The sequence below is a fragment of the Typopeltis vanoorti genome, chromosome 12, assembly GCF_054136105.1.
Source record: "Typopeltis vanoorti isolate ZY-2024b chromosome 12, IOZ_Tvanoo_1.0, whole genome shotgun sequence".
Taxonomy (NCBI): Eukaryota; Metazoa; Arthropoda; class Arachnida; order Uropygi; family Thelyphonidae; genus Typopeltis; species Typopeltis vanoorti.
This window is the reverse complement of record NC_143560.1, coordinates 41,641,311-41,667,585: the sequence shown is the minus strand read 5'-3', so window position 1 is coordinate 41,667,585 and position 26,275 is coordinate 41,641,311. Positions and strand designations below refer to the sequence as shown.

General features: G+C 34.7%; 1 protein-coding gene across 6 annotated transcripts in view; it reads right to left on the bottom strand.

Annotated features, from left to right (window-relative positions):
* The window catches only part of LOC150100731 (plexin-A2-like), a 992,258-nt gene that overhangs the window by 323,712 nt on the left and 642,271 nt on the right, over positions 1-26,275 (bottom strand). For all 6 annotated transcript variants that reach the window (XM_090402045.1, XM_090402043.1, XM_090402046.1 and 3 more), the window contains one exon: positions 15,965-16,093. In XM_090402045.1, the coding sequence (XP_090258171.1) occupies positions 15,965-16,093 (129 nt within the window). The remainder of the gene's footprint in view (positions 1-15,964; positions 16,094-26,275) is intronic.

Here is a 26,275-nt window from a genome sequence, read left to right as displayed (position 1 = left end):
ATTCTTTCTCAGCACCAGTTACTGAGAAATAGCGCAATCATTTTGACTGGAATACTTTCTGCGCTAGCTTCATTTTTGTCACTTTTCATAGCATAAGAAACCCGTCAAACTCAAGCATTAAAAATTTGATTTTATTTTGCCTCTTCTCAACATCAATAGCATGTCGAAATACAGAGAAAAACTGAAACACTCGAAGGTATATTTTCCATTCACTCCCTCTCTTCCCTAACTTTTAAGTTTGACATGCAAGGTACGCACTAAAGTTATCCTTAATAGAATACGTTTAGCGCATACTTTGCAAGCCAAAAGTCCCCCCCCCCTTACTAATGCAAGGGGGAGAAAATCTCACCATTAAATAGCAGTATATCTTTAACATAAATGTTTATCGTATAAAAACATCATTGAATATGTCAATCTGTGAAAAACTCAGGAAAAAAAAAAAACCTGTCATCTGGAATAATTAATTTCTTCCCAATAATTAATTGAAGTTGTATGCAGTCCGTCACAATGGATGCTTGTTGCTCTGAAAAGTCAAAGCAACCATTATTAGCTCGTGTTAAATAAGCATAACAGCAAATTATATACCACTGACAAATCAGCCTGATCTGTTCGAGTACGTAATTCAATTAGTGTCTCCCACCCCCTTTTTTTTTTTAATAAATGGTATTGCTTGTTTATCTTTTTATTATATGAAATTTCTAACACTGTCTGATAACCAAATATCTCAACCGCACTTGTCAATGTTAATAACTATTTACAGCAATACCGTACATTAATTTTCAAATGTGAATTCAACGCATTTTTATATATATGAATCTAAATTTTACAAAATGTTGATCGCTTTTTTTTTTTGTTTTTAAGAATAAAGTTATGACAGCTACAAAAAGTACTGCTATACATTTTTTTTTCCAGCGTACTATACTTTGGAATATTATTACAATTAAATCTACACTAGGTTCACACACATTCACAGTTCAATGTTTATTATTATTATTATTTGTCACCTCCAGGGAGTCCAGAGACTCATCGATGTTTTTCTCTTCATTTTCAGAGAAAGGATTGATCAGCCTAGAATATAAAACCTGTCAACTGTCCGGATCAAGACCCTGCTAAACAAAATATTTTGCGCAATTGTCTTATATGTTCAAATTAAATATAAATTAAACGTCATGCGCATACAAATAATAATTACGAAAAATACTGTAAATTTGTTACTGATGTGTATGCCTTTCTTTTATTAATATGAATGATAATTTATCAATCAGTCAAAACTGTTTACATTCTTGAAACTGATGTACTTAAGTTTTCCCTTGATGCGATATTTAATATCTCTGCATTGTATCTTGTCACAAATAATTTTTTTCTTCAGTTTTCCTCGTATCCTCAGTACTTCGTGATCGTAACTATCGCACAGTTAGGTATTCAAACCCTTATCTTACGCATGTTATGAACGCTATCGCTAAATCCCCAAAACGAATGATATTGTCTCTAAGTTCTCGATGATCAAGAGAATATAAACATAAGAAATGTCAATTCAATATGTAGTAGGGCTAAATGATCGGTAACAGGGTTGGGGCAAAAATTAATTTTAATTTAGCCTTCTTTATTTACATAATACAGTCGAGAGTTGAACCTTTTCCAAAAAATTTTCCCCTGAACGCTAGCTACTAACTGTGTGTGCGTGTAATGCTGCATTATATTCTGACGTCATTCAGAAACCAGTGACGTGTTAGTGAAAGTTACACTTGGCTGAGTTCAATCTTAATTGTGCCTTTAGGCTAAAGTACGATTTAAAAAAAAAATAATAATAAAATAAAATTAGGTTAGAGGATATTTCATTCCAGACTTTCTATAAATATAACTAATTTTTAACATAACACAGAACTGCTAAAGTTTGAAAACCTCAGGAGTAACTCGATTCGTGCCCTCTTACTCGAGGACACTCAGATACCAGACAGGATCAGATTTCTTTACTTGGCCCCACACTTTCATAGCATAAGCATATGACAATTACAGCTTCCTAATGATGTAAACATCTCTGCGCCTTCTTTCACCGTAAATGTTACTTTTTTTTTTCTGTAGAAATGTTCGTTTTATACAAATCTTATTTCTTCCGCCATGAAACTATTATTTTCATATTTGAGCAAGTCCTTGATGCTGTCCGGAAGAGAGCAATTCAGCTAGTTGATGAATTTCATCCTTCCTCTCTCAAGTTCACTCTCATTTCTATCAGTCTGCTTTAGCCCTATATATGGTGAATTAGCATCCCTCTTTCATTCTCTATTTCACGTTTCTCTAAAACCTTTATTTCCTCTTTTATCTTCTTCTACCGCTTTGTTTCCTCAGAGAGTACAATCTGCAACTCTTCAAGAAGAATGTCATTGGACTCCTTCTCTAACGCGTATATAACCAACACATTTTAGTTATGTATCATGTTCGGTAATCAGACAGTAGGTTGCAAAACATTGAATTTTTGTAAGACCCATAAATGGGGCGTGTAAAATGGGTTGTCCTGGTCAGAGAAAACCCACTTTCAACACATTATGCAGAGTTTGGACTAAAAGAGTAGTGCCTACTTCCTTTTGAGAATGAAAGACATTACAATATGAATTTATATTTTACTTCAATGTCTGGGACTGAAACCGTGCTGTTTTATGAGCATGAAGAAAACATGCGATCATCGTAAGTTTTAATTAAATGATTAATACATAGCTTAATATATTTAAAATGGTGTGGACAGAGTATTAAGTTCGGGCATTTGCCCTGCTTCTCGACAAAACGACCCTAGAGCTCAATAATACTCAGTTTTGAGTCATTTTCAAAATTTCATTATCGGTGTTTTTGCACATTGTGTTCGAGCATTTATATTTAGAGGAAAATTTGGATAAGTGATACCAATTCAAAATTTGAGAATATTAGTTTAGGAAAATTCAGCTTATAGGAGAAGAGCAAGAAGCAAATGCAGCGACAGCAGAATAACTGAGTTAGAATTGCATATAGATCATGAATTTCTGAATGGAAAAGTTATTTTTGATACAAAAAATTTCACGATGTGTCGTCAGAGGTTTTCATCACCTACTATCTATGTGACAATGTAGTGATTACCACGTATTTATATATGAATATAAAAATCGCTATTTACGCGTCAGAACTGATTTCTATGTATTTCCAACTCAGATAAGTCAGCGTTGTTAGGAAAGAAACTGAAAATAAATTAGAAACAATAACCGAGAATATTGAGCAAGAGGCGGAGCTCAACAATTAATTGAAATATTACAATTTTTAAAACTTAAGGAATATTACTCACAATTACTATAAAATTACTTTAAAAAATGAAGCAGCTAGTCTTTTTTAAATTTATTAACATGATAAAAAAATAATCCTTATCAAACCTTAATTCGTGCATTTTACTCAAACCTGTCAAGGGAGAAGAAAAGTCAAATTCCATTTCAGGAGATCGATCTATTGCATAGTTAATAAACAAAAAGTGATGATCCCTTTGCCCCACCATAACTTTAGAAGTAATACTTTTCTATAAAAGAAAACAAAAATAGTCTCTCACGTGAATGCATTATGTCATATATGACAAACTATATCTTACTTTCTCCATTATTTAGTTCACCTGTTTCAGTGAAACCACGTATGGCTGAGGATTATGGTCCTACATACTGTATTTCCCAAGGCAGATCCGTCTATCAGTTGGTATCATGCTCATCACAACCCCCTCCACATCCCACCCCCGTTTTATGTAACAGGATGCTCTAAGAATCCAATCACAGTGGCTAAAGACATCTGCAAACTCTTGTCTATTTTCCTGTTACTTCCGAACGAAACTATATTGATGTGAGCCGCGGGTGCACTGGGAGGAAGGAGAAGCTAGACGCAGAATCGATGCTCTGTACTCCATAAGTTGGATATAAAAGTGCTTGGGGTATCAAGTGAAAGACGTAATAGAAAATGGAAATTTCCCTGATAAAATGCATAAGACGTTTACCAAATATCCAATGTAAGCAGATGAGAATTTTTGTTAATTAGATTATTTCCAGAATGATAACAGAGCAGCTGGTATTGGCAGTTCAGAAAATGAAATACGGTACACATTCAATAATTTCAAAACACCGATTACATAACAGGAAGGATATTATGCTCATGATACATATTAAAAAGATAGGTTAAAGTGGAATTAACTTTTGCACTCTTCAGAATTTCTAGGCAGTAACTCATAATTTGAATTTTAATAGACTGCAGCTCTGAGTACTTAAAATGCTTATGGAAAATTCCAAGCACGGAATTTAAGTAAGGTACGAAGCGCGCTAGGTTTAGAATACGTATGGGAAGGATAAAACATTCGTTTTATTCAACAACTTCGTTTCGAGAGCTGTCAAACATTTACCTTGGGAATTTGCGGGAAGAAGAAATTGATCAGTGTCAAGGGGCCCGTGGCGAATCAGAAGTCATGAAAAGCTAAAAAAAAAACTGCATATTGCGGTGGAATGATATCTGAGAGTGGCTATTAATGAAGAGCTCGAGATGGAGTAAAATGTGCTAATCAAAAACAACAGCAAAATCTGTTGGCTAATTCTAACAAGTATTGTAATAATGCTAACCTTGAATTATCAATAATCGGATATGCAAATTAGTGATGCCTTCCCCCACCAAAGGAAATAACAGAACTGCTATGTTTAGTAACTGATCCTCGAATATTATAAAAGCCGGAAAAGGGAACCAAGCAACTAACGCATCTGCTTCGGACAGTACTAATAGTTTTTGCACTTATTCGACTACAATAAAAGTCAGTTCAAATATATTTTTACTATAGGTTATGGTTAAAAGAGAAACTTATGAGGATTGCACTGATACACTCTGATATATATTATAACGGGCTTTGTGTGTACGCGCGCACACTCCACACACACTGTAAATATAATTAGTAATGTAATACTATAAAAGTTCTAATAATATAAACATCACAATTCTGTGGATAAACTTTTTTTTGTAAAAATTAAAAAAAAAAAAAAAAAAAACGCAGTATATCTAGTCGGATAAAACTGTATATAAAGCTCAGGTGGATTTTAGAAAGGCTGTACTTATTAAAATCATCAGAACAGTTGATTAAGATATTAACGATTAGAGAAGATAAACAATACTTACACATGTACATTCACTCCTCAATAGGAAGGATTATATAAGACGAGGATCAGAGCAAGGACGACTTCCTTTCTACGAAGCTTAATCTCGTATATCTTGTACTGTTTTTGTTGTGCTACCTATGTCGTGATGTTTACCACGGTGATAATTTTTTGTTCTTATAATCACCTGTTATCCGTGTAAGGAACAGACAGATGATGGCATCTCAGGGAACGAGCTGACCTAGCTGCAACGTCGTTTCCCTTGATCCCAACATAGCTTGGGATTCACACAGGCAAACGTCCAGATGGAGCCAGATAATTTTAAAAACGTGTCTAATCCGTTAAATTAATTCGGTATGTTTCAATTTTAGAACATATTAGACTTTTCTACAATTTTAATTACGCAGGTTGAAATTTTAGAGTTTTGACTTCGTAGTTTAAAATCTAGTACAAGCGCAAAGAATTAAAATTCTAAAGCTGTAGTTTTTATCGATCTTCGAAATTATCAATAAAGGATTTTGAACTAGATCAAATCAAGAGAATTCCACATTTCAAGGAATATAAAAACGGGGAGGGAAGGAAGAACTGATTTTTCCAGTCTAAGTCAGTAAGTTTTGGTTATATTTATAAGAAAGAAAGAAAATAAAAGCAGTGTTATTACACACACGCTTGTAAGGACATTTGCGTTTTCCTTTGAAGAAATCGGCCATACAATTCCATTTTCCAGGCTTCTTTTACTGCTGTTTATAACTTGAAACTGATATAATAACAAAGTTTAAAAATTAAAGACGTCAATGCCCAAGTGAGAGTTCTAGGCTGAATATGTTACAGCATCTTTATTTAGAAATTCATCATCATCATAAAGCTAATTACGGGTATAGGTCATATTGGTGTTCCGGTCATCCAATATCCTTTTTTGAGATCTACCCTGCCTTCTCTTTTCAATTGCCTTATATTTTAGTATTTGTTTAGGACAGGGGTCTCCAAACGACGGCCCGCGATATGATTTTATTCGGCCCGCCAATTGGACTAATTTTTCAATAAGAATCCGCAAAAAAAAAAAAAAAAAAAAAAAAAAAAAAAAAAAAAAAAAACACGGGGTGTCGATAGATTTCAAATGCATTAATTAAAATAGTGTTCAAAATATATTCCCGAATAGCAAAAAGTAACCGTAATCCAAGTTACGGTCTTTCTGACTATAAAAGGTCGGTTAAAATAGACTAACGAAGGGGGAAAAAAATGAATTTTACAAAATTTTACAAGTAAATTTGAAGAAATTTGCTTGTAAATTTATCTCTATTTTTGGGACAACGTATCTTTGCAAACGAACTTTTTCCCAAATGAAAATATCAAGTCAAAATACAGGGCAAATTTATCTGATGAACATTTGAAATCGCTACTTGTAATTAGCACTTCAAAATTTGAACCTGAGTTTAATAAGATTTTAAAAACACAAACACAGTTACATCATTCACATTAATGGTTTTATTATAATTTGTGATAAAAATATGAGAATTTGCTGATAGTGTTCGTTGTCATTAATATACGATAATTTAATCTCACATACTCTGTAATCAGTTTTTATCTGCTTTCAATAAAACTCGTATAACTAGTTCTAGTTTTTTTTTTTTTTTTTTTTTTTTTTTTTTTTTTTTTTTTTTTTACGGCCCGCTGAACAGTGCTGAAGTACCCAATGTGGCCCTCACGGTGAAAAGTTTGGAGACCACTGGTTTAGGATATCGGGTGTTGGCCATTCGGTTTACATGTTCTATCCATTTTTGTTTATAATTGTTCAGTTTTTCTTCTATTGATTTTGTTTTGAGTTCTTTTAAAATGTCTTCGTTCCTTTTTTGATCTAATAATGTGTATTTTACAGGTTCTCACAAATCTCATTTCACTTGTTTTTATTCTTTGTTGATTGCCCAAATTTCATTGCCATATAATAATGTGGGCACTGCTAAAGTACTGTATATTTTCAAGCGTGTTTCTTTTTGTACTATATTTGGATTGAGAGTTCTATTTATCAGGCCTATGATCTGTAACAATTTTGAAGTTTTTAATTTTGTCTTTTTCTTCCTCATATGATATTTCACATTCAAGATAAGTTAAAGTATTTATTTGTTCTATTATTTTATTATTAGTAACCATTTTACTTCTAACTGGAGTTTGTCCACAAAATGCCATTGTTTTAGTTTTTTTCTATGAAAATTCACACACATCCAATTATGGTCAATCTTCACCTGTATTCATTTTCAAACGATCACTGCGTGTCAAAGGGTTACAAAAAGGGCAATTAAGTGACAATGATTGATATTATTACTTAATAGGTTAAGATAAATATTCCAAAAACTCTGAAAAGTGTATAAGTTTAAGCAAAAAGCCCATCTTACTTGAATTTTTGGATTGCAGATTTGGATTCCGTACCTCGAAAAACATATTACACCGCCTACGTTTAATTTCAGTTATAAAAATAAGTATTTATTTGTTAAAAGTCAGTCAAGTCGAAGCCTTTACTGACTAAATAAAAGAAAAATTTGTGTAAAAAGCCTGCCCCTTTTTTATTTACAAAAACATCGCTGCTTGATAAGGTAATTGCGCAAGAAAATGTTAATACTGGAAATTTTCAGAGGTTATTCTTATTATTACATGTCACCTCCATGAAGTCTTAGAAATCATCGCCTGGTGAAAATCGATAAAGGCTAAATTACCATAAATAATAATCACATCGCGAAGAAAATATCAAAAGAAAAAAATCATCGGTAAATATACGAAACTACCGATGTTAAATTCTGAAATTCCAATGTCCACATGACTAAATTCAAACACAAGTGTATGAAACATCTGCATTTCAAGAGCAATATACTGAAGCATATAGCGACTGCTGTCACTGAACTTTAGTTTTAGTAATTAAAAGCTAATCGAAAACGTAATACAATGCCCCAAGAATAGCGGTTAATATCTTCATAAAATTTTTATGGAAAAAAAAATGTCGTTTCTACGTGAGTAAAGAAGAGTTTAAGGTAACAAAAATTTCCCGAAGAGGGCAGCACGATCACTTCAGTAGCCATGCGAAAATGACGCTGTCACCTACTGAGACAATTACTCTCGCCTAACACCACCGGTGACGAATGCGAAGCCATTAACCACAGAAACAAGTGCAGTAAATGATGTGGGAGGGTGTGGCTGTACTATACACCGATCTTGGACTAGCAGTGACATATCTACTAAGGCGGTTATTTGTTCGCCGGTAGGACGACACAGGGAGGGAGCCAGGGGAAGAATGATAATATAGGTGAAACACGCTGTTCATATACGGTAAGTGCGAACAATACTATTGCTTCTGCACGAAACAGAACAAAACAATGGCAGCATATGCAAGGATAGACCACAATGGCGTCTATCACTTCTAAATTTTTACTGAATTTTAAACAGGAAACACAGATGATATTTTTCCAGTTTCTAAGAACATTTGTTATTTTATACCTCTTTAAGATTTTTTTAAAGGGTTTTTGAACAGCCCACTTCCTCCTCTTCTAACGAAATGTCATACAAGATCATCTCTTGTAGTCGTAGAAAATTAAATATCTTAAGAATCTACACATACATGGTGTATATGCAGTAAGGCGAGCATTACGTTAAATAAAAGGTTTCATATTATGTGTAGATGGATTTTTTTTTTTTTTATTAGTGTCATAACAAGTCTTGTATTCTCCAGTTTATCTGATGTTTGATACATTCATACATAACCAACTGGTCAATTTTACCCGCTTGTGATATTTTCTTTTAAGTGTAATCTCACAAAAGACAATCATTATTTGCATTTTTGCTTTTAAAATGATCTTATTTTCCAACTTAAAAAATTAAATGATATATCGGTAAGAAGTATAGTGTTATTTGTTCAATAATTGAGAAGAGAATGTATACATTTGTCCGAATAGCTGCAAACACAAGTATCAAACACAAACTGGATGGTTCGGATTTATGAACAGAGTTCTGTGTGTGATTTTTACAGTTGCTTTGAAAAGAATTTTTTTTTTGTTTTGGACCTTAAAATAGACATCTTAGGAAGCAGAAAGTGAGTGTCTTTCTCTATCGGGAAACACTCAAGTTCTAACGTTACTTCGGTCGACAGGCACATACACAAACAAATGTAACCTGAACAAATACCAGTTTCTAAGAAAGAAATGACACATGAAAATGGATGCAAGCTAAGTAAGGAAATGGAAGGAAGAATGAAAGAAAATGGAACAGAAATGCATAACAAGTGAAGAAGAGGGGTCACTTGTATTTACGTGTGTAGTTCGAGAGTGGAGAGGAACGCGAAGTTCTAAAATTTGCCTACGGAAATCCATGTTCCCATCAGGACAAGACAAAGGCCAAAGTGACAGTTGCTGCCTCGAGGGAGGGGAAAGAACGCTGTCAGATGGTCTTACCGTTCACCTGTGTAAGTGGTTGTGAGAACCAGACAGCATCCACTGCCTACGGCCACACGTCAGCGCGACATGGCTTTGCTCTTAGCAGAAACGCGACGAGGGATCCACGGCATGCTGCCCCCTGTACCGTCTTTGTCATCCAGCGGTATCGGGTGTCACCATCTGTTTAAGGGTGAATCCGCGCCACAACACGGACGTGACAGATTGACCAAGAAAACTGCTATTTGTCATGTCACATCACCCCAAAGTGATCTCGTCCACCTTACTTGGGTCCAAGTGATTGTCAGTGTGAAATCTTTCTTTTCCTCTTCCCCCCCACTCATTGTGTCTATGAACTTGTTTTAAAGCAGACAACAGGATTCTTCCAGGAAAAGACAGCATTTCACCTTGTAAATGAATACTTCAAGAGATAAAAAAAAAAAAAAAATGACATTTACTATGCAGGAAGAGAGAGAAAAGCATAAATAAGGCTAATGTAGCTGAGGAGGTGTGCATGAGAGAGAGAAAAATTAAATGAACGCAATCGGAGGATCCAGGAGTGAATCATGGAAGTACAAGGTTGAGAAATTTAAAAATCCTTATTAAACATTTAAGTATCCATAGATCGTACTTGGTGAAAATAGATACGAATGAAGACAGTTAAAAGCATTAGAGGAAACACTAAACGGAAAGAAATTGGGGCCCAGTTATGAATGAGCTCTGGCTGGTCTGTACGTGTTTTAATCTATTCGTATGCAAGATTTAGTGTTTAATTTAAATGCGGCCATGTATAGGATATTAAATACTTACGGAAAATTTACGGTTCCATCCGACATGTGAAGCTACTACATGTGATCTGCGACTTGTATACGGTATAATTGTTATAAAGTAAAAAAACTGAACAAAAAGCAACCCTTTCTTTGGATGCTGAGGAGTCTACTTGTAATGTTTATGCTAAGAAAAGTAATTCTCTAAAGATTGGTATTTATTGAAAGATAACAGCAGGTGAAAACTTTAATATTATTATTTATAGATTACTATAGAATTAAGTTTTACCACGACTGAACTTAACAAGGTTATTCTATCACTACTGAAAAAATGGAAAATCGCAGTAAAAAGCAAAACGGCGACATTTGAGCTCTAACTAACAACAACCATAAACATTTTCCCCCTTTCATTCGGAAGATCAAACAGTTTTTCAATTAGTGGAACACACAGTAACTAAACGTGGAATTTATTCAAGCCACTTCAGTCCTCCAAATAAACTGGAGCGGTGATCTTACATTGGGCAATGAAATTTATCTCCACACAGACATTCAAGCATTCATGATCATTACGATTGGAGAGCGGAAGCGCTATTCATTCGACCAATCAGGCCGAGTCTCTTTCATATGAGAGACAGAAAAAGAATTCAGAACGAAATCGGAGAGCCTAAGAGCTAAGAAGCTCTTTTTCCATTTTATATAAAACTGAATTTAATATAATTCGGAAGTAAATGTGATTGATTATACAGGGTGGCCCATTGTCACAGGAAGATTTAAAATGTGAATGACTTCTTTTTCATTTTATATTTTTCCGGTATTACAAGCAACATTTGGGAAATTAATTATGGAAATGTTCATAGCCCAACAAAGAATCAAAATCGTACAACTTTATTTTTTCACGATTTTCGCGAATATCTACAATTAATTGGGCATCACGTTCTCCATATCTGAAAGCTCCCAACTTCTCCCTATGGAGTTACCCGAAGGAAAAGGAATATGCAAACAAGTCCCAGACAATCCAACAGCTGAAGGAGAACAATCGTGCAGAAATTGCTTACAAACTGTCGTGGAAAGGGCCCGTCTTTATAAAGTCGAAAATGGAAAGCAATTTACGTGATGTGGTTTTTCATAACTAATAATAAAAAAAAAAATCTCCAGGTTCTGTATTACACTATAACAAAAAAAAAAAAAAAAGAATGAAAGAAAGAAATATAAATAAAAATTAAAAAGGTTATATTAAATGTTTAAACCCCCTTCGTGACTTATGGGCCACCCTGTATTATGAGGATCGCAGATCACTGCAGCGACTTCTTATTCAAGAATTTTTTTTTGTGATTTCCACCCATTCCACTCGTAATGTACTACAGGTTGACTTAAAACGTCTAGTATATATATATCATGAGTGTACTAAGGTTTTTATTATTTACTTTTAAAATGTTTTTACTTAATCCAGAAATCCTGTTCTAGCGACCAAGCCCCTTCAGGACTCCAAAATAAAAGGAATACATACTTGTCGATGAGAATTATATATGATATGATGCATAATTAAGGAAAAGTTACAAGTTGAATTAGCATAAGTTTTACAGTTATTCACTATTACACTTGGTTATTAAATTTCGATTTGCACTGCGACAAAATATAGGCAAGTTTACACATTAAAAAAAAAATATATATATATATATATTATTTAAATAATGTTTACATCGCCGAAATGAAGCCTATTGGCTCTTTATTTATGTAGTATATATATATTATTTTTTATTTTATTTTTTTATTTGTAAACCTGCCGATAGAAATGCACTGAAGCTTCTATTTTTCACTCTGCCGCGGTGTGTGTAACTGATTTAAATCGTCAAGTTTCAGCCCAGGTCAATGCAATGATAGGTGAGAAAATACATGTAGCTCATTTGAATCAGTAACGGGAGCTTACAAGTCGCTCTGATGAAGTGCATTGCATTTTCCAAAATAATTCATCTCTCAATTTCCAGCAATGCAGTTGCCCTGCAAGACTTTCCGTGCATACAATAAAGCTGCCACTGCCGCCAACTAAAGCAACAGTTACCGCCAACAGAGTAGGCAGTGGCATCTAGGGAATCAAGCGGTGTGTGTCTGGGCAGCTGCCTTGGGGCCTTGACAAACACGGCGGGAGGAGCAGTGATAGCATCAGACTGGAAGGTGACAAGGCAGGTTGCCATGTTTCTCGCACTGGCTGGATGGCTGCCATGTTATTTGCACGTGCAGTTTCTCATTCGAAGCACACGAAAAGGGGGGAGTTTTAATCTCATGACTCGCAACGAATTTTTATTCTTTTTCCTGTCAAGCTTCAACCTTCTGAAAACCGATTCTCTGCGCGACTCATACAGCGGAGTAATATCTGGAAGTGTCTTTACAACGATTAAATGGGAAAATATGCTGAATACGTCTGGGAGAAATATCAAGCGAAGGCGTTATTTGGAACATCTAATTAGAATGTGAAGTAACTGCAGAGGACGCACCTCCACACTCTTCTTCCATGGGCTTATCGAGGTAAACGGGGGGGGGGAATTCAGACATGTGAATGACACATTATATGGAACTATGTCTTTTAATACACTAATAATCATTTACTGTATTGGATCATTATGATATTATGCGCAACTCTAGAGGGCATATTCCAGGAAATTCCACGTGGTTCCGCTTTAATCAGAAAAGGTAAAATCAAAAGCTAAAACTCTCTTAGTTTTTTCTTTGACTATGTAGTTACAAAGAAAAGAAATATGTTCGGTAACCAAACAAACAAGAGAAGTAATGAATTATGAATTAAAGAATCCTGCTAAAGGATATTTATGGGTATAAGAACTGAACATTAGAATTCAACTATCTTCATTCCTTCTTCTCAATCTCCAGAAGCATGCATTGCTATAAGCGAAGCATTAATTCGCGAATACTGTAAAAACGCGGTAAAAGTTCTTGCTAAATCATATTCATTCATGTAGGATTTGCACCGGATGTTTGCTTAGTAGACAAATTTTCCGAGAAATCTTTCGAATTAAAAAACTTTACACTGAGAAAGAAAGTATTGAAGATGCGAGGGTCTTCAATACTTTATTAGGGTCTGAAATGATAAAGAAATCCGCTTAGAGTGGAACCTGAGAAGGAAAATTTGTAGATGCAATTTCGTGAGGTAGCTTAATTATGGAAATCGGTGGAAGGATTCCATTAAATATCAGCAGCGACGCCTGCTGATATCTAGCAGATGTACTTAAATGATGACAGAAATCCTGCTAGTTAGCAATGCAGATTAAGTTTGATTGTAGCAAGTGAAGTTCGTTCCGGTTATGAAATGCTATCTTAAGTCAATGTTATGCATATATTATATATCTCATTATGTAGACGCCAACATATATACTTACGTACTGTGTTTTGTTGCCGTTTTTACTTATTCAAATACGTCTTATGTGTGACACGTATGCCTCCCGATGATTAATTATATATACATAGTTACATATATACTTACGTACTGTGTTTTGTTGCCGTTTTTATTTATTCAAATACGTCTTATGTGTGACACGTATGCCTGCCGATGATTAATTATATATACATAGTTATCTGCCGTGGGTGTTATATCATTGTCAATGACCCATCAAATAAATCAGCATATTATGCACTGCTCACCCACTGATACATCTATGAATAAAAAGTATTTTTATTTATTATTATTGTAAGATATTCTAGTAAAAAATTTGACGATCATATGTATATCTCGCAAAAGAGAAGTATTTTCTTAGAGACTTGCTTATTGGGAATGAAACCTTATAGACGAAAATAATTTTTTATGCAAACTGCTATGACAAGCATAAATGTGTAATATAATGTTCAAAGTCCCCAAGATGGGCGGAAGCAACATCGGATTACTACTCGCATTAATCAGAGATGATTCATTAACTTTAGACAGTGCTAAAATTATACATAAAAAAACAGCTCTTTAAGCGATTGAAAGTCGACTGCTTCTGTTTGATTTTATGCAACACTTTGATACCAGGCCGGGGGGGGGGGAAGGAAGATCAAAAAGAGCATTGAAGATCTTCTGGCTGCATAGTGTTACTCATTTCTTCAAGTTTTAATTACCTTATTTGTCATATTTTAGTCTTAACAATCGCGGCATATTTTTCTTAAACTCCCTTCCTCCTCTTCCCAAAGCAAATAAAATTAGTATTAGCGAAATTATAATTAGTATCATAATTTGAGTTTTACTGATCCAACCGGGCTGTTTATTATCCCAATTTTCACAAAATTTTATATATACTTTTTCGTTCCGCTTTGGTTAAGACGTTCCTAGCTGAAATCTGTTAAGTGATCGGAACTGCTGCTAACCAATCGATTGAAGATGCACCGACATTCACAAGCCCAGTATCTATCAAGCGGGCACCTTGGAAACACTGAACCAAGCCATCCATTCACTACCTGCTATTCTACTAACGACAGGAAGCGGAGGTGGGGGGGGTGAGGAGGGATGCAAAAAGAATAGCTGTCTAATCAACCCATTGTTTCCGCAAGCATCCGTGGTGGAGGTTAATTAGGAATGTTTGTTCTCCGAGCGCCCTGAACTAACCAAACAGTGCACTGAGCTAATTCTGAGCATAAGTCCATCTCAAGCATAGTTTGACAATCCAACTGGGAGGTAGTAGGAATGTTGTTCGCTCCACTGTATGGAAATTAAATGATTTTTTTTTAAATTGCGGTGCAGCATTTTGAGCAATTAGTTGCAAGCTGACTGACAGAAATGCAGCAGAAGTATTTGAAAACCGAATTATTTATATAAATTACATGGATCATGTTTATAATGGCTTTATTATAAAATCTTTCTATTTTTAAAATGATTTTATCCCATAATCCTTCTGAAAGGTTGTTACATAAATATGTCCAGTTCACTATGTTGAAAACTCAATGGATATAAGATAAATTTAAATACCGGATTTATTTTTATTATTATTATTTTTTTTAAAAAAAAATAACCCGTTAGTATGCTAAGCGGATGCAGTTTGTGTGTTCCTGCTTCTTCCCAACTGAATCATGGAACTAGAACGAGGGTGCATATTTGTATATGGTAAGAGGGAAGACAACTGTTTAACTAATTTTGTTCAAGTTATTATTTTAGTATTTCAGATATTAAAATCCAAGAAACAAGCAATATAGAGCTTTTAAGCTATTTGTTAAATATATGAATTAATAGTTACACTGATATAATCAAACATATATTATTAAGATATGAATTTAAAATGCCATTTTTCTCTTATGCCCAAATAGCTTATGGTCCACAGTGATTTTTTTTTTTTTTTTTTTTTTAAATGAGTCTGACAACCGGCCGCAACTTGTTTATACCTGCGCTCTAGGTTCCTATTAAAACAACATCTAAATTATTCTCTTTATTAAAAATATTATGTGTGAAAAATTATATTTTAAATTTTTTTCAGTTTTTAGCGAAGATGGGAGATATTCGAGCAAGTTATATGCTGGATACGTATTCAAATCATAATGTGGAGAAACGATGGACGACTCAAGTCACCCTCTCTGCTCTCCTATACAAAGTGTACAATCATTTTCGATCATAAAAAAGTAACACAGATATCAAAAATTAAAGAAAAATTGAAAGAGCATAATAGTAGAATAAACTGCTTACCCTTTTCTCAGTCATGACGTAAATGTGTGCTTTGTGCTCGTCGAATAGCATATCAGCATTTACTGGACTACCTTCGTCAATTGTGAGATCGCTATATTTCGTAGCATTTGTCACTGTCTCAACCACAGCCTATGGGGATAAAAAAAAATAGAGATGATTGAAATAATAATATTATATATCGTGTTTCAAGATCATTAATACTAAAAAAATATTTACTGATAAAGCAGGATCGATATTCGTATATATTGTGAGATGTATAATAAGAAACATGTCAATAATACAATTACAATAAAACTTGCAAACGTCATTGTAATAACATATTAAGAAGAAAAAAAACATTCCGATAACTAACAGAGTTTCGTAAGAAACTTCATTGTTATATAATTCTTAAGCCAAGGTTCAAAATATTCTTATCCTTCAACATGAAATTTGGAAATATTCGTAAACATTACTAATAAAATATTAACTTGCCACAACAATATCTAGCGCTCCCCCTCTCCATCATTAAATCATACGGAAAGCGAATGTTATCAGATGACAGTGTACCGAAAATAGTTGGTAATAACTCATTTGATATGTATGTAAAAAGAATCTGATTTATGTAAATTATTTCTGATAGTTATGTAGAAAAATTATGTTAATACAACGCTGACAAAGTAAAATAAAGCTGTTATAGGTTTTAAATGTATACAACTCAAGCGTCCGATTTATACAACTCGCCGAAGAATAGCATTCCATTTATAAGAATTGGATGCACAGCGTGTTCAGTAACACACCAAACCAGATAATGCCAGAGTATTATTTTAATTATTTCTATACGGAGTTTATATAATGTACGAGTAGAGAGGAAGACTGAATTTCCTTGGGAAATAAAAGTATCAACACTTTCCTTAATTGTATATAGCAATTGAATCGCTGAACAGGAAAGTGCATTTCAATTTTTAATATACATCTTCGAATCCCATGACAAATCTTGAAGGTTCCTCTTATACAATAATAAAAGGAAACCCAGCTAAACTGATTTCCTTTGGATTTCTCCATGTGCTAAAACCGGTTATATGCCACTTGATCAGGCCACATAAAAAGCGTAATCATCAGTCAAATTTCCAACTGAACATTCCAAGCTAAAATGACAGTGTAGCAATTCTTTACCCTACATTAGCAAAAATAACGACTCTTCATTAGTCATAATGATAAAAGTTCAATTAAAATGTACTGAAGAATCAGATAAGAAGAGCAAATTTAAAGAACAAAAGCTCGGTAATTATTTTGCGAAGAATAACATGGCCAGAAGTATACGTTCAACATACACCAACTTTGAGACTAGAGAAGAAGAAGATATGACAAAGTCACTTAAAAGGGAACGGTTAACCCCCTCATTAATACTAACAACTTTAGTCTACGTGAAGAAATTGAGCGTCAACGTAAATGTGGCTTGACAAATTCGGTGTCGGTCTCATTCTGTAAAGATACTGTATATATACATCCCCTTGCTTCTTGTCACAGGCGAGGCACTTTCTCTCACGACCGGGTGAACACGACGAGGAAAATTGTATCAGACTCTGTTGCAAGAGCACATAATGACAACGGGGAATTATCAAATTATCGTTTTCCTACACATAATTCATCTTGAGAACGAGGGACATAACCAGGTAACATGAGCAATGGAGAAACCATTGTATGCCATACAATATATGTTCTTCTACATCTTGTGCTCATAAAACTTCTTGATTATTCATCTTTGCTTGAATATAAATTCTAGTAAATGGGCAGGCGGAGCTCTTTACTGTTGCTCACTGGAGCTGACAACCAAATACAAACACGGCTATTACATAAAGGTACTGCAATGAAAATGGCTTCGACTCCCATGGAGACCTTGCGAAAAGATAAAGCAGAGAATTAAATTTGTTTCCTAGCACTTTAAGAGGATTTTTTTTTATCATTATTAATATAAAATAAGTTTCCTTTATACTTGTTCATAGCACACACCACTGCCGTTTCAGTCAACGTAGTCTCCTGAAAAGAATAAAAGGTTTTCTGCGAAACAAGAATAATGCACGCTACTGTTATGGAAATAATTTATTTGTGGATTGAGGAGATCGTAGATATTCTTCAATAACAACTGAGAAACATATGCACATCGCGATGACGATGCGAGTATGAAAGGATTTCTTTCTATCCCAATGGAGTCGCTATTCCAGTCACATCAGTCTTTTCGAGTATTTGATAGAATTTCAACAACATTTGATCGATCTGCATATTGCTAAGCCTGTTGATAGCATTGGTTTATTTCGCAGATGAAGGACAATAAGCTCTTAATGACCAGTAATGGAAGATATTAACCAAATGTCGACTCTTATTAAAGAATGGAGTCGTATCTAACACCGTGTCCCAGAGAAAAGTATATCATACAGTACTTATGATTTTCATCGCACAGCTACGATAACACGTCTTTATGAAAAGACAAAAACGGTCATTACCATATTTGTCTTCAGCGTGAATATCTGAGACTTCATGAATCATCTCTTCCAGGTTGAGGGTGCAAGTTGGAAACGGCTCCGTAGTTTGTACTCTAAGATTGTACCTGATTGAGAATGATTTATACTTCTTGAAATAAATAGTCAGACCATAATATATTCAGGTTTTTCGGTCAATAAAGAAGCTAACTGCTATTCGAAGACCACTAGGAAATTCATGAGGAATGTGCCCACTATACATTTGTATAGTGCAAGCCCAATCCTGAAAGAGTAATCATTATTTGCACACTGCCAGGACAGTACCATGTAACAAACATCAATTTATATTCCTCTTACCCAAAAAAGGTTGTAAAACCTTTAGCGTCGTGGGTGGACTAAAGGTGAGATATCCGAAAATCCTTCTCTAGAGTTTAAACGAAGGAATCTTTCAAGCACTTCATATTATAAGCAGGGTGGAGATCAGTTACGCACTTAAATTGAAAATTATCTATTACATGCATTCACAAACATCGCTCTCACAGTAGTATTTGAATCCACTGTAGGTTGTTGGAAAGCGGAGATGCTAGCCAATTGAATAACTAGGCTTATCAATAATATCTGTCGAAGAGATGAATTGTAAAGACAGCAGTTCTTTGACCAGTTTCATATTGTCTTGTTCTTTTCAAATGCTACTAGCAAGAACTAAGAAACGATCTGCGAGATAAGCGAACAGAGTTTATCCTTCATATGCTCATCTCCCCAGAACGTATAATTCATTTCACAAAGTCTGCGTGAACTAGACTGTAGCCTCACAAAGTTCATATCCATTTACCCCCCCCACCCCAAAGTTCCATTTATTCTAATTGAATTTCGATTATCAGTAGTTTTCTCAAAACAATTCATTACTCTGCGATAATGGCCATCACGCCCTTTCCAAAATGGCACTTGTGCATACGTTTCTTTAACATTCTATGTCATAAAACGTTTCAAATTTCTTTGACTTAACATTTAATCCATTAATGCCTTCTATTCGCTATTTTATATCGTTTTATAACTGAACAAATCATCCTGAACCTTGATAATAATCTCGGCTTCCTCACTTCGTTTCTCATTTTACTTGGTAAATGTTCATCACTTCAACTGGTTCATCTACTTAATATTACGAGACATCTGGTACCGCTAATGATTCAATACAAACGATTCGCTTAATTATCAAAATATCATATCGTTATACACTTACAGAACACTATCGCGCTTGAAAACGCCGCCTTTTAAGCATGATACAGATATCAGATCTTTTCTGGTTAATTTAAATCATAAATGAAATCGAATTTCCATCAGGAATTCCTCTTCACGGAATAATTTTTACTCTCATTTCATTTTTTATGACAATGCCATCCACCAATGGTGAAAACTCTTGCACATTTGTTACCATAAGCGGCCTAAGTTGTTAGATCATTTGGGAATAATGCACTAGCATTTGTCTTTTCATGAGATTTCAGAAGATCTCATTTCCCACCTAGAGATTGTTACAGATATCCAAAAACTACAGTAGAAATGAGGTCCATATTCTGTTAGATGAGAAACGCAGAAGCTAATCTTTCGGCCACTATGTGTCGAATAATATTGCATTTCTTCTCTTTATTCTAATAAAATTAAAGGTTCTACCCAATAAACTTGTTACAGTGCTAATTACTAGTAGGTAGCTACAATTTTCTCAGTTCATGGCACTTCCGACATGGCATCAGCTCATCTGATAGCGATGATGTTCTTCATTTGGAGAGATTAGGACTTGAATCCTATCCAATATGCGAAGCTCTTTACAAGAAGTAAATGGCAAGTGAGATAGCCGTTATAGGAAGAAGATTTTTTTTTCCTTTTCGAAGAGCTTCTGTAGTCCAGTTGGAAGTACAATGGAACAGTGCGTCCTTTAATTGGAAAAGGACAAGTTCTGTTTTCGTGATGACGTGAGGAATCTTTATATGGTCATTTTCAAATTGAAGATGAATTAATCAATCTCATATTGAAGGTAGCAAAGGAAATTTCCCTTGCAGGAAAATCAGATTTTTTTCCTCCGTATATATGTAAATCGGATAGGGAGTACAAGTAATTAACAAACAAAAATACCATTAAGTGCATAGGTGGCATAGTGCGTAGATGAAGGATAAAGTAGTGAAGCTTGAGCTGTGCAGTATTGGAGTACCCCCCCCCCGCAACATGAGTCCTTGGAAGATCGTAAAATACAGTGGGTATTTTATAATACCCACTGTATTATAAAATACAAAATCGTACATCAAATGATATTATTTGAACTAAATTTTGAGTTATGAGATTTAAAGTTCTTGTTTCTAAACGAAGCGCCCACGAAAAAAAAAAAAGCTTAATATATTTATTTATTAATATTTATTAATATTTATTTATATTTATTAATATTATTTATAAATATTTATTAATATTAAAATTTATTTATTTATTAATACTTTAAAAGCTTAATATATTAAGTACGTATTTCCATTACTTTAATTTTTTTTTCTTATGAATTAGTTTCATATACAATTCAAACTCCTAGTAGTAAGATTTATGGATACGCAGGGTGGCCACATGATACCAGTAAATATTTTTCGCCTTGCCTGTTTTCAAGTGCGAGATGGATTTTTATAAAAGAAGTTTTACGGGTCAAAGAAATATTTTATATAAGTAAAATTTTTATCAATATGGAAAATGTGTTTTAACTATTTGGAGATAAGGGAAAATTCCTGGATTGTTACAAAAAAAAAGTAACATAATGAAAGCACACCTGCAATTACCACTCGAATACAACTGGCTTTAAGAGTTTTAACTGGTCATATTAAATACACTCAGCCAATGTTGGATCCAAAGAAAGCCTTCAAACGTCAACATCTAAGATGAAAGGTATATAAAATTCTTAAATGTGAGAATCTTTACTAGAAATATCGAATTAAATTAAACTTATGGAATGAGTCTTAAAATTGACTTGAGATACGTAATGAATCATTTGCAAATATGGAAAGATTTTTTTTTACATATATATAAATATACGCAAGCTGTACATTTTAGCTTAATACGGTGACAAACACGAATAGCTGAGTATGTTAAGGACTGTTTGACTGAAGAGTGCTTTCTTTCAAGGAGACCATTTTTCTTCGAAGAAGTGAACCCAACGCTGTAGTTTGGATGAGAGATATGACATCGCTAACGTAATGAGGGATTTTATTACCTGTCAGAAGGAGGAAAGTAAGGAAATGTGGCTTACTTTTTAGTTCCGTGTCAAATTTAAAGTTGCTGCCTGAGGTAATGTAAAATAGAATTAGGAGTTATAAAGCACGACGTCTGACAGCAGAACAAAACGAAGATGTCCAAGGACAAGTATCAGGAGGTGCGTGATACAGCGCTAGAATTTAATTTCTGCTTTAAGGCAGCCCAAGTGAATGCACTAAGCTGCTGTGATCCCATCGGGAGATTACGAGAATTATAGTTTGAGTAGTGGGGGGAGGAGAAGGAGAAGTCTACATAGCAACGCGGATTAAGGATACTAACACCTAACCACTTCAGCGGCATACAATGAAGAGGAGAATAGAAAAAAAAAAAGTAGAATAGGGGGAAAAAAATAGAAAAAATAACGGATCTGAGCTGTAGAGTGAATAGCTTCATCCGCGCTGATAACCAGCAAAGGATGTCCGGATTCAACAAGCAGATTTCGACTGATTAAAGACTACGCATGTGATTACCCACGGCAGAGGGACGCTGCATTTCGAGGATTTTATACTCGACATACGTCGTGCCACTTGGGACGACCGAAACAGATTCTGAAAGAAAGAAGGTTTAAGAGAACACTAGAAACAGGATTTTCCCCATACCTAGATGATTTGGCTTACCTCACGTGTACCCCCTCCACTTTAAATAGAACCCCGCGAGGAACAGTCGTTCCCTAAGCCTATCGGATAGCCGAGGCAAGGAGTGCGTTCTGTTGACAAATGACCAGACACAATAAACGTTAGGACACAAGATGAGAGAGGGAAAAAATATATATATATGAAATCCCCAAGAGAACGAGAAGTATTTCAATTTCACGGGACGTTCTAAGCCTCATAATACCAACGCGTGGCCTAGTACGACCAGAAGAACTGTAACGACGGTGGTGACGATCAATGGCGTGTCACGCCTGGATCACAAGGGGCTTTAGTAACTGCCCGTGTATCGCCTCTACCACTTTGGCAGCTCGTTGAAACTGGCGTTTCTGTGAAGTGTTTCGGACGTCACGACTACGGTCTGCTGATCCCTTGAAACTAAACACACGTGACCTGCGAAGAAATGGAAACGCCGTCAGCGTCCGAGACCCCCGATTTCAACTTGGCAGAATCCACACGACTCTAATTACGGAGATAAGCCCAACTGTGTACATTTCTGTCACTATGACTTCATTCGGCTCGAGAGATGAGGATTAGAATTTTTTTTTTTTCGAGTATTAGTCTTGGTCTTTTAGTGCGTAATGCCTTTGAATCAGGACAATTCTGAATTGGAATTGTGAAACTGTAATCCACGCCCTGTTAAACCGATGCACACGGTTCGTCAGAATGAATCCGATTTATTCCGCTATAATTTATCTATCTAATCCAAGGACATCACATTAAACAGAAAACAAAAGACTTCAACGCTCCACGTATATAGTTAGAGATCAAATCTCACACTAAGCCTAAAACCCTAGTCAAAACACTATTAACAAGTACATGAATTAGTTCGCCCTAAATTGGTACCTTTCCTAGCTGAGTGCATTGTACCAACTTCAAGACACATAAAGGTTCAAGACCGGCAGCTTAGAAAGAATCTTTATTCAACATAATTTTGCGCTTTGTGAGTATGCTGCAAATAGACTAACAATTCTAATGTCTACTCCTTAGTCAGAGTTCCCGCATACATTGTGAACCCCCAAGTCAGACTACACGTGATCACTCATCAAATGGGAGGCACACAGATTCTCAGATGCTATTACTAGACCCAATAATTCTTGTACCAACCGAGTTCCAATTTTCCAAGTGTTTATTTATAAAAGAACAAATAACTGATGCTTCCCGCCAACTTACTATTAAGTATACAGTAAGCATTCTAAAATCTCATTTAATGTATTAAATGAAAACCACTTAAAAATATTCCTGAATAAAGTGCTATATCCTAATCAACAAACGTATAATATATGTAAAAACCAAGAAGTGGTGAAATATGAGTTTTTTTTCTTGTTTTTTTTTTCAATCTAATGTTGTGAGAGGGGAACCGTACGTAATTATTCAGAAAAAAATTACTGAAAAAAAATATATAAATAGGAAATAAATTAAAATAACATTAATACAGCAGCCCGAGACTTTCACATCTACCCGTGATGCCATTCACTCAAAGGAGAAAGATCAGTGGATTCCGAATCATAGTGAAGATTCGCTTCTATATTTTCAGGCTTTGTATCAAGATGCTGCCCTTATAATAGTCTTCTGTCGTTATATGTAAAGACTGTTTAGGAAGTAAGGGTCAGAAAGCAAAATAAAGAATAGGTGTAAAACCGAGACAAAAAATAAATGTATAAGTAAAAACAAGGGTTGAACGAGTTGAAAGCGTTTATCAGTAAGATCCAAACTTATTTTATATACAGGTGTTCACATGTTCGGCTTTGGAATTTATATAGCAAATTCAAATATTGTCGTGCCAGTTAAGATTGCTGTTTGACAGTTGTAAGATAAATAAGCTGTTTAACGTGTTAACCACATCGTTTTTACTTAATCATGAGTAGCTATTAAACATACCATTTCGGAAAGTCTTGCAAAGACTGTATTACATGTTTCCGGAAAAAGCGCCAAGATTACAATTTCTGCTTCACATAAAGATGTGCACGTCTCCATATAATAAGGCAAAAAACATCTTCGAAAGGTTTTATGTTATATTTATGAAGCGTATTCCTTCCCCTCAAGCCCTGGAAGCATTGATTATTTGAAATTTTAAACAGGACAAACTCACTATGCAAGAGGGAGGAATATGAAATAATCAACGGGTATTTTTTCACTATCCCATTTGTTTCACTGCTACTTGTATAATTTTTTTTAAGATAAAAATTACCATTCTTTTCTGAAACTAAAGGATGGCTATGAATACAGCTTCGTGCTAAGTTTTAAATGCAAATTTGATGCTTCTTATTACATATATTTTTATAGTTTATATCTGTACTGAAGACCGCAAGTAAAGCCATATTTAATATTTCTATGAGGAGAAAAAGCCAGAAGAGGGGGGGGGGGGGAATCTTTATTTTATCCGAACAGTTGTGCCTAAATAATCTGCCTTCGACATTATATCGTGAAGACGTAAGATCATATGAAGAGTTCAAACAGTCCATAAAAACTTTCTCCCAAGTGCACTTTATTACACCTACTTAAAGCTCGTAGGAATTACTGTCAAAACTGACGTGTAGCTGGATATAACTTCAGCTGAACTGGGTCATGACCACAGTCAAGAACGAAAAAAAAAAAAAAAATGACCTCTTGTAGCCGATGTGTTCATTGGAGCGCGATATTAGCAAGCAGACTGGTATTTATCAATCTATGGACAGTCGGCTGAGTTTTATCTTTTCTGTTTTACGCTTACGTGTAGACCCATACCGTGCCATCGAAGCTATTGAAACAAGAACCGACGGAATAAGGTAGTTAGTCCTTATTCCCGTAGCCTCTTTCTGGCCAAAGTGCATCGTCAGACCTTGAGCTATAGAAACTCGCTGAATTAACAAATATTAATAATTCCGAACAATAATTCCTTCAATGGCTGACTGATATTGAAAAAAAAAAGAAAAGAAAAAAAATAGAAGTATCTTAGAATTTAAAATAAAAATAGTGATTTTAAAGTTTATTCGAAAGATACAAATCAGAGAGGATAATTCATATAATGAATTGTTAAACCATATAGTTAAATTAAAAAAAAAAAAAAACAGCTTATGATCACAGCAAAAAGCTATTCAAGTTATCATTAGTCTTCATTGAGTTTTGGTTTTACTGCCAGGAAGATTAACGCTGTTCTAATCACTGGTGATGAAAGATTTATCTTTAATTATTTTTCCCCCTCAATTACTTCTTGTGTAGTCTATTCTATTTTTTTTTTTTTTTTTTTTGGCTCTTTAAACTATCTTGGATGCCTTCAAGATTTGACCCTTAACTGCACGAACATCAGCCATTTGTCATTTCTCGCTTATAGGTTGCATACATTCAAATCATCTCAAAGGATTCACACTCCACTTCTCAAAATATTCATTCAGGGTTGTAAGAGCAACCATTTCAAGTGCAATGGCCGTGATTTTTTTGATGGTTTCCGCTCCCCAGTACACCTGTATGCATCAATACTAGCACTAGACAGGACAGCACATTAACCTCGCGAACATTTCTTGAATGACTTATGAGTATATGCAAAAACAGATCGTGTGGAGAGACGAGGAGGGACTCACTAAATAGTTACAAATCCAAATATAATGCAACTGCTTTGTTGTTGACTGACCCTCGGTGATAACTGAACGAGTAAAGGGAAATAAAGGAGTTCCATATAAAGCTAGCAGAGATACCATCTGAATTATTTATGCGCGCCACAAGCGAATCACTACGCGCAATGAAGTTCTGTGCAAAAAGAATTCTACCTCTTCCCACGATAAAATGTTCCAGTCTTCATAAAAGTAATCAACATGTGTCTCGAGATAAAAAAATAAGTGAAACTAAGTGTTTCTAAGCATTTTTTATACGGAAAGCTAAGAAATACACATTATTTTAATAGAGCAATACAACTAAGAAAGCAATTCTGTGATATGTAACCAAACACA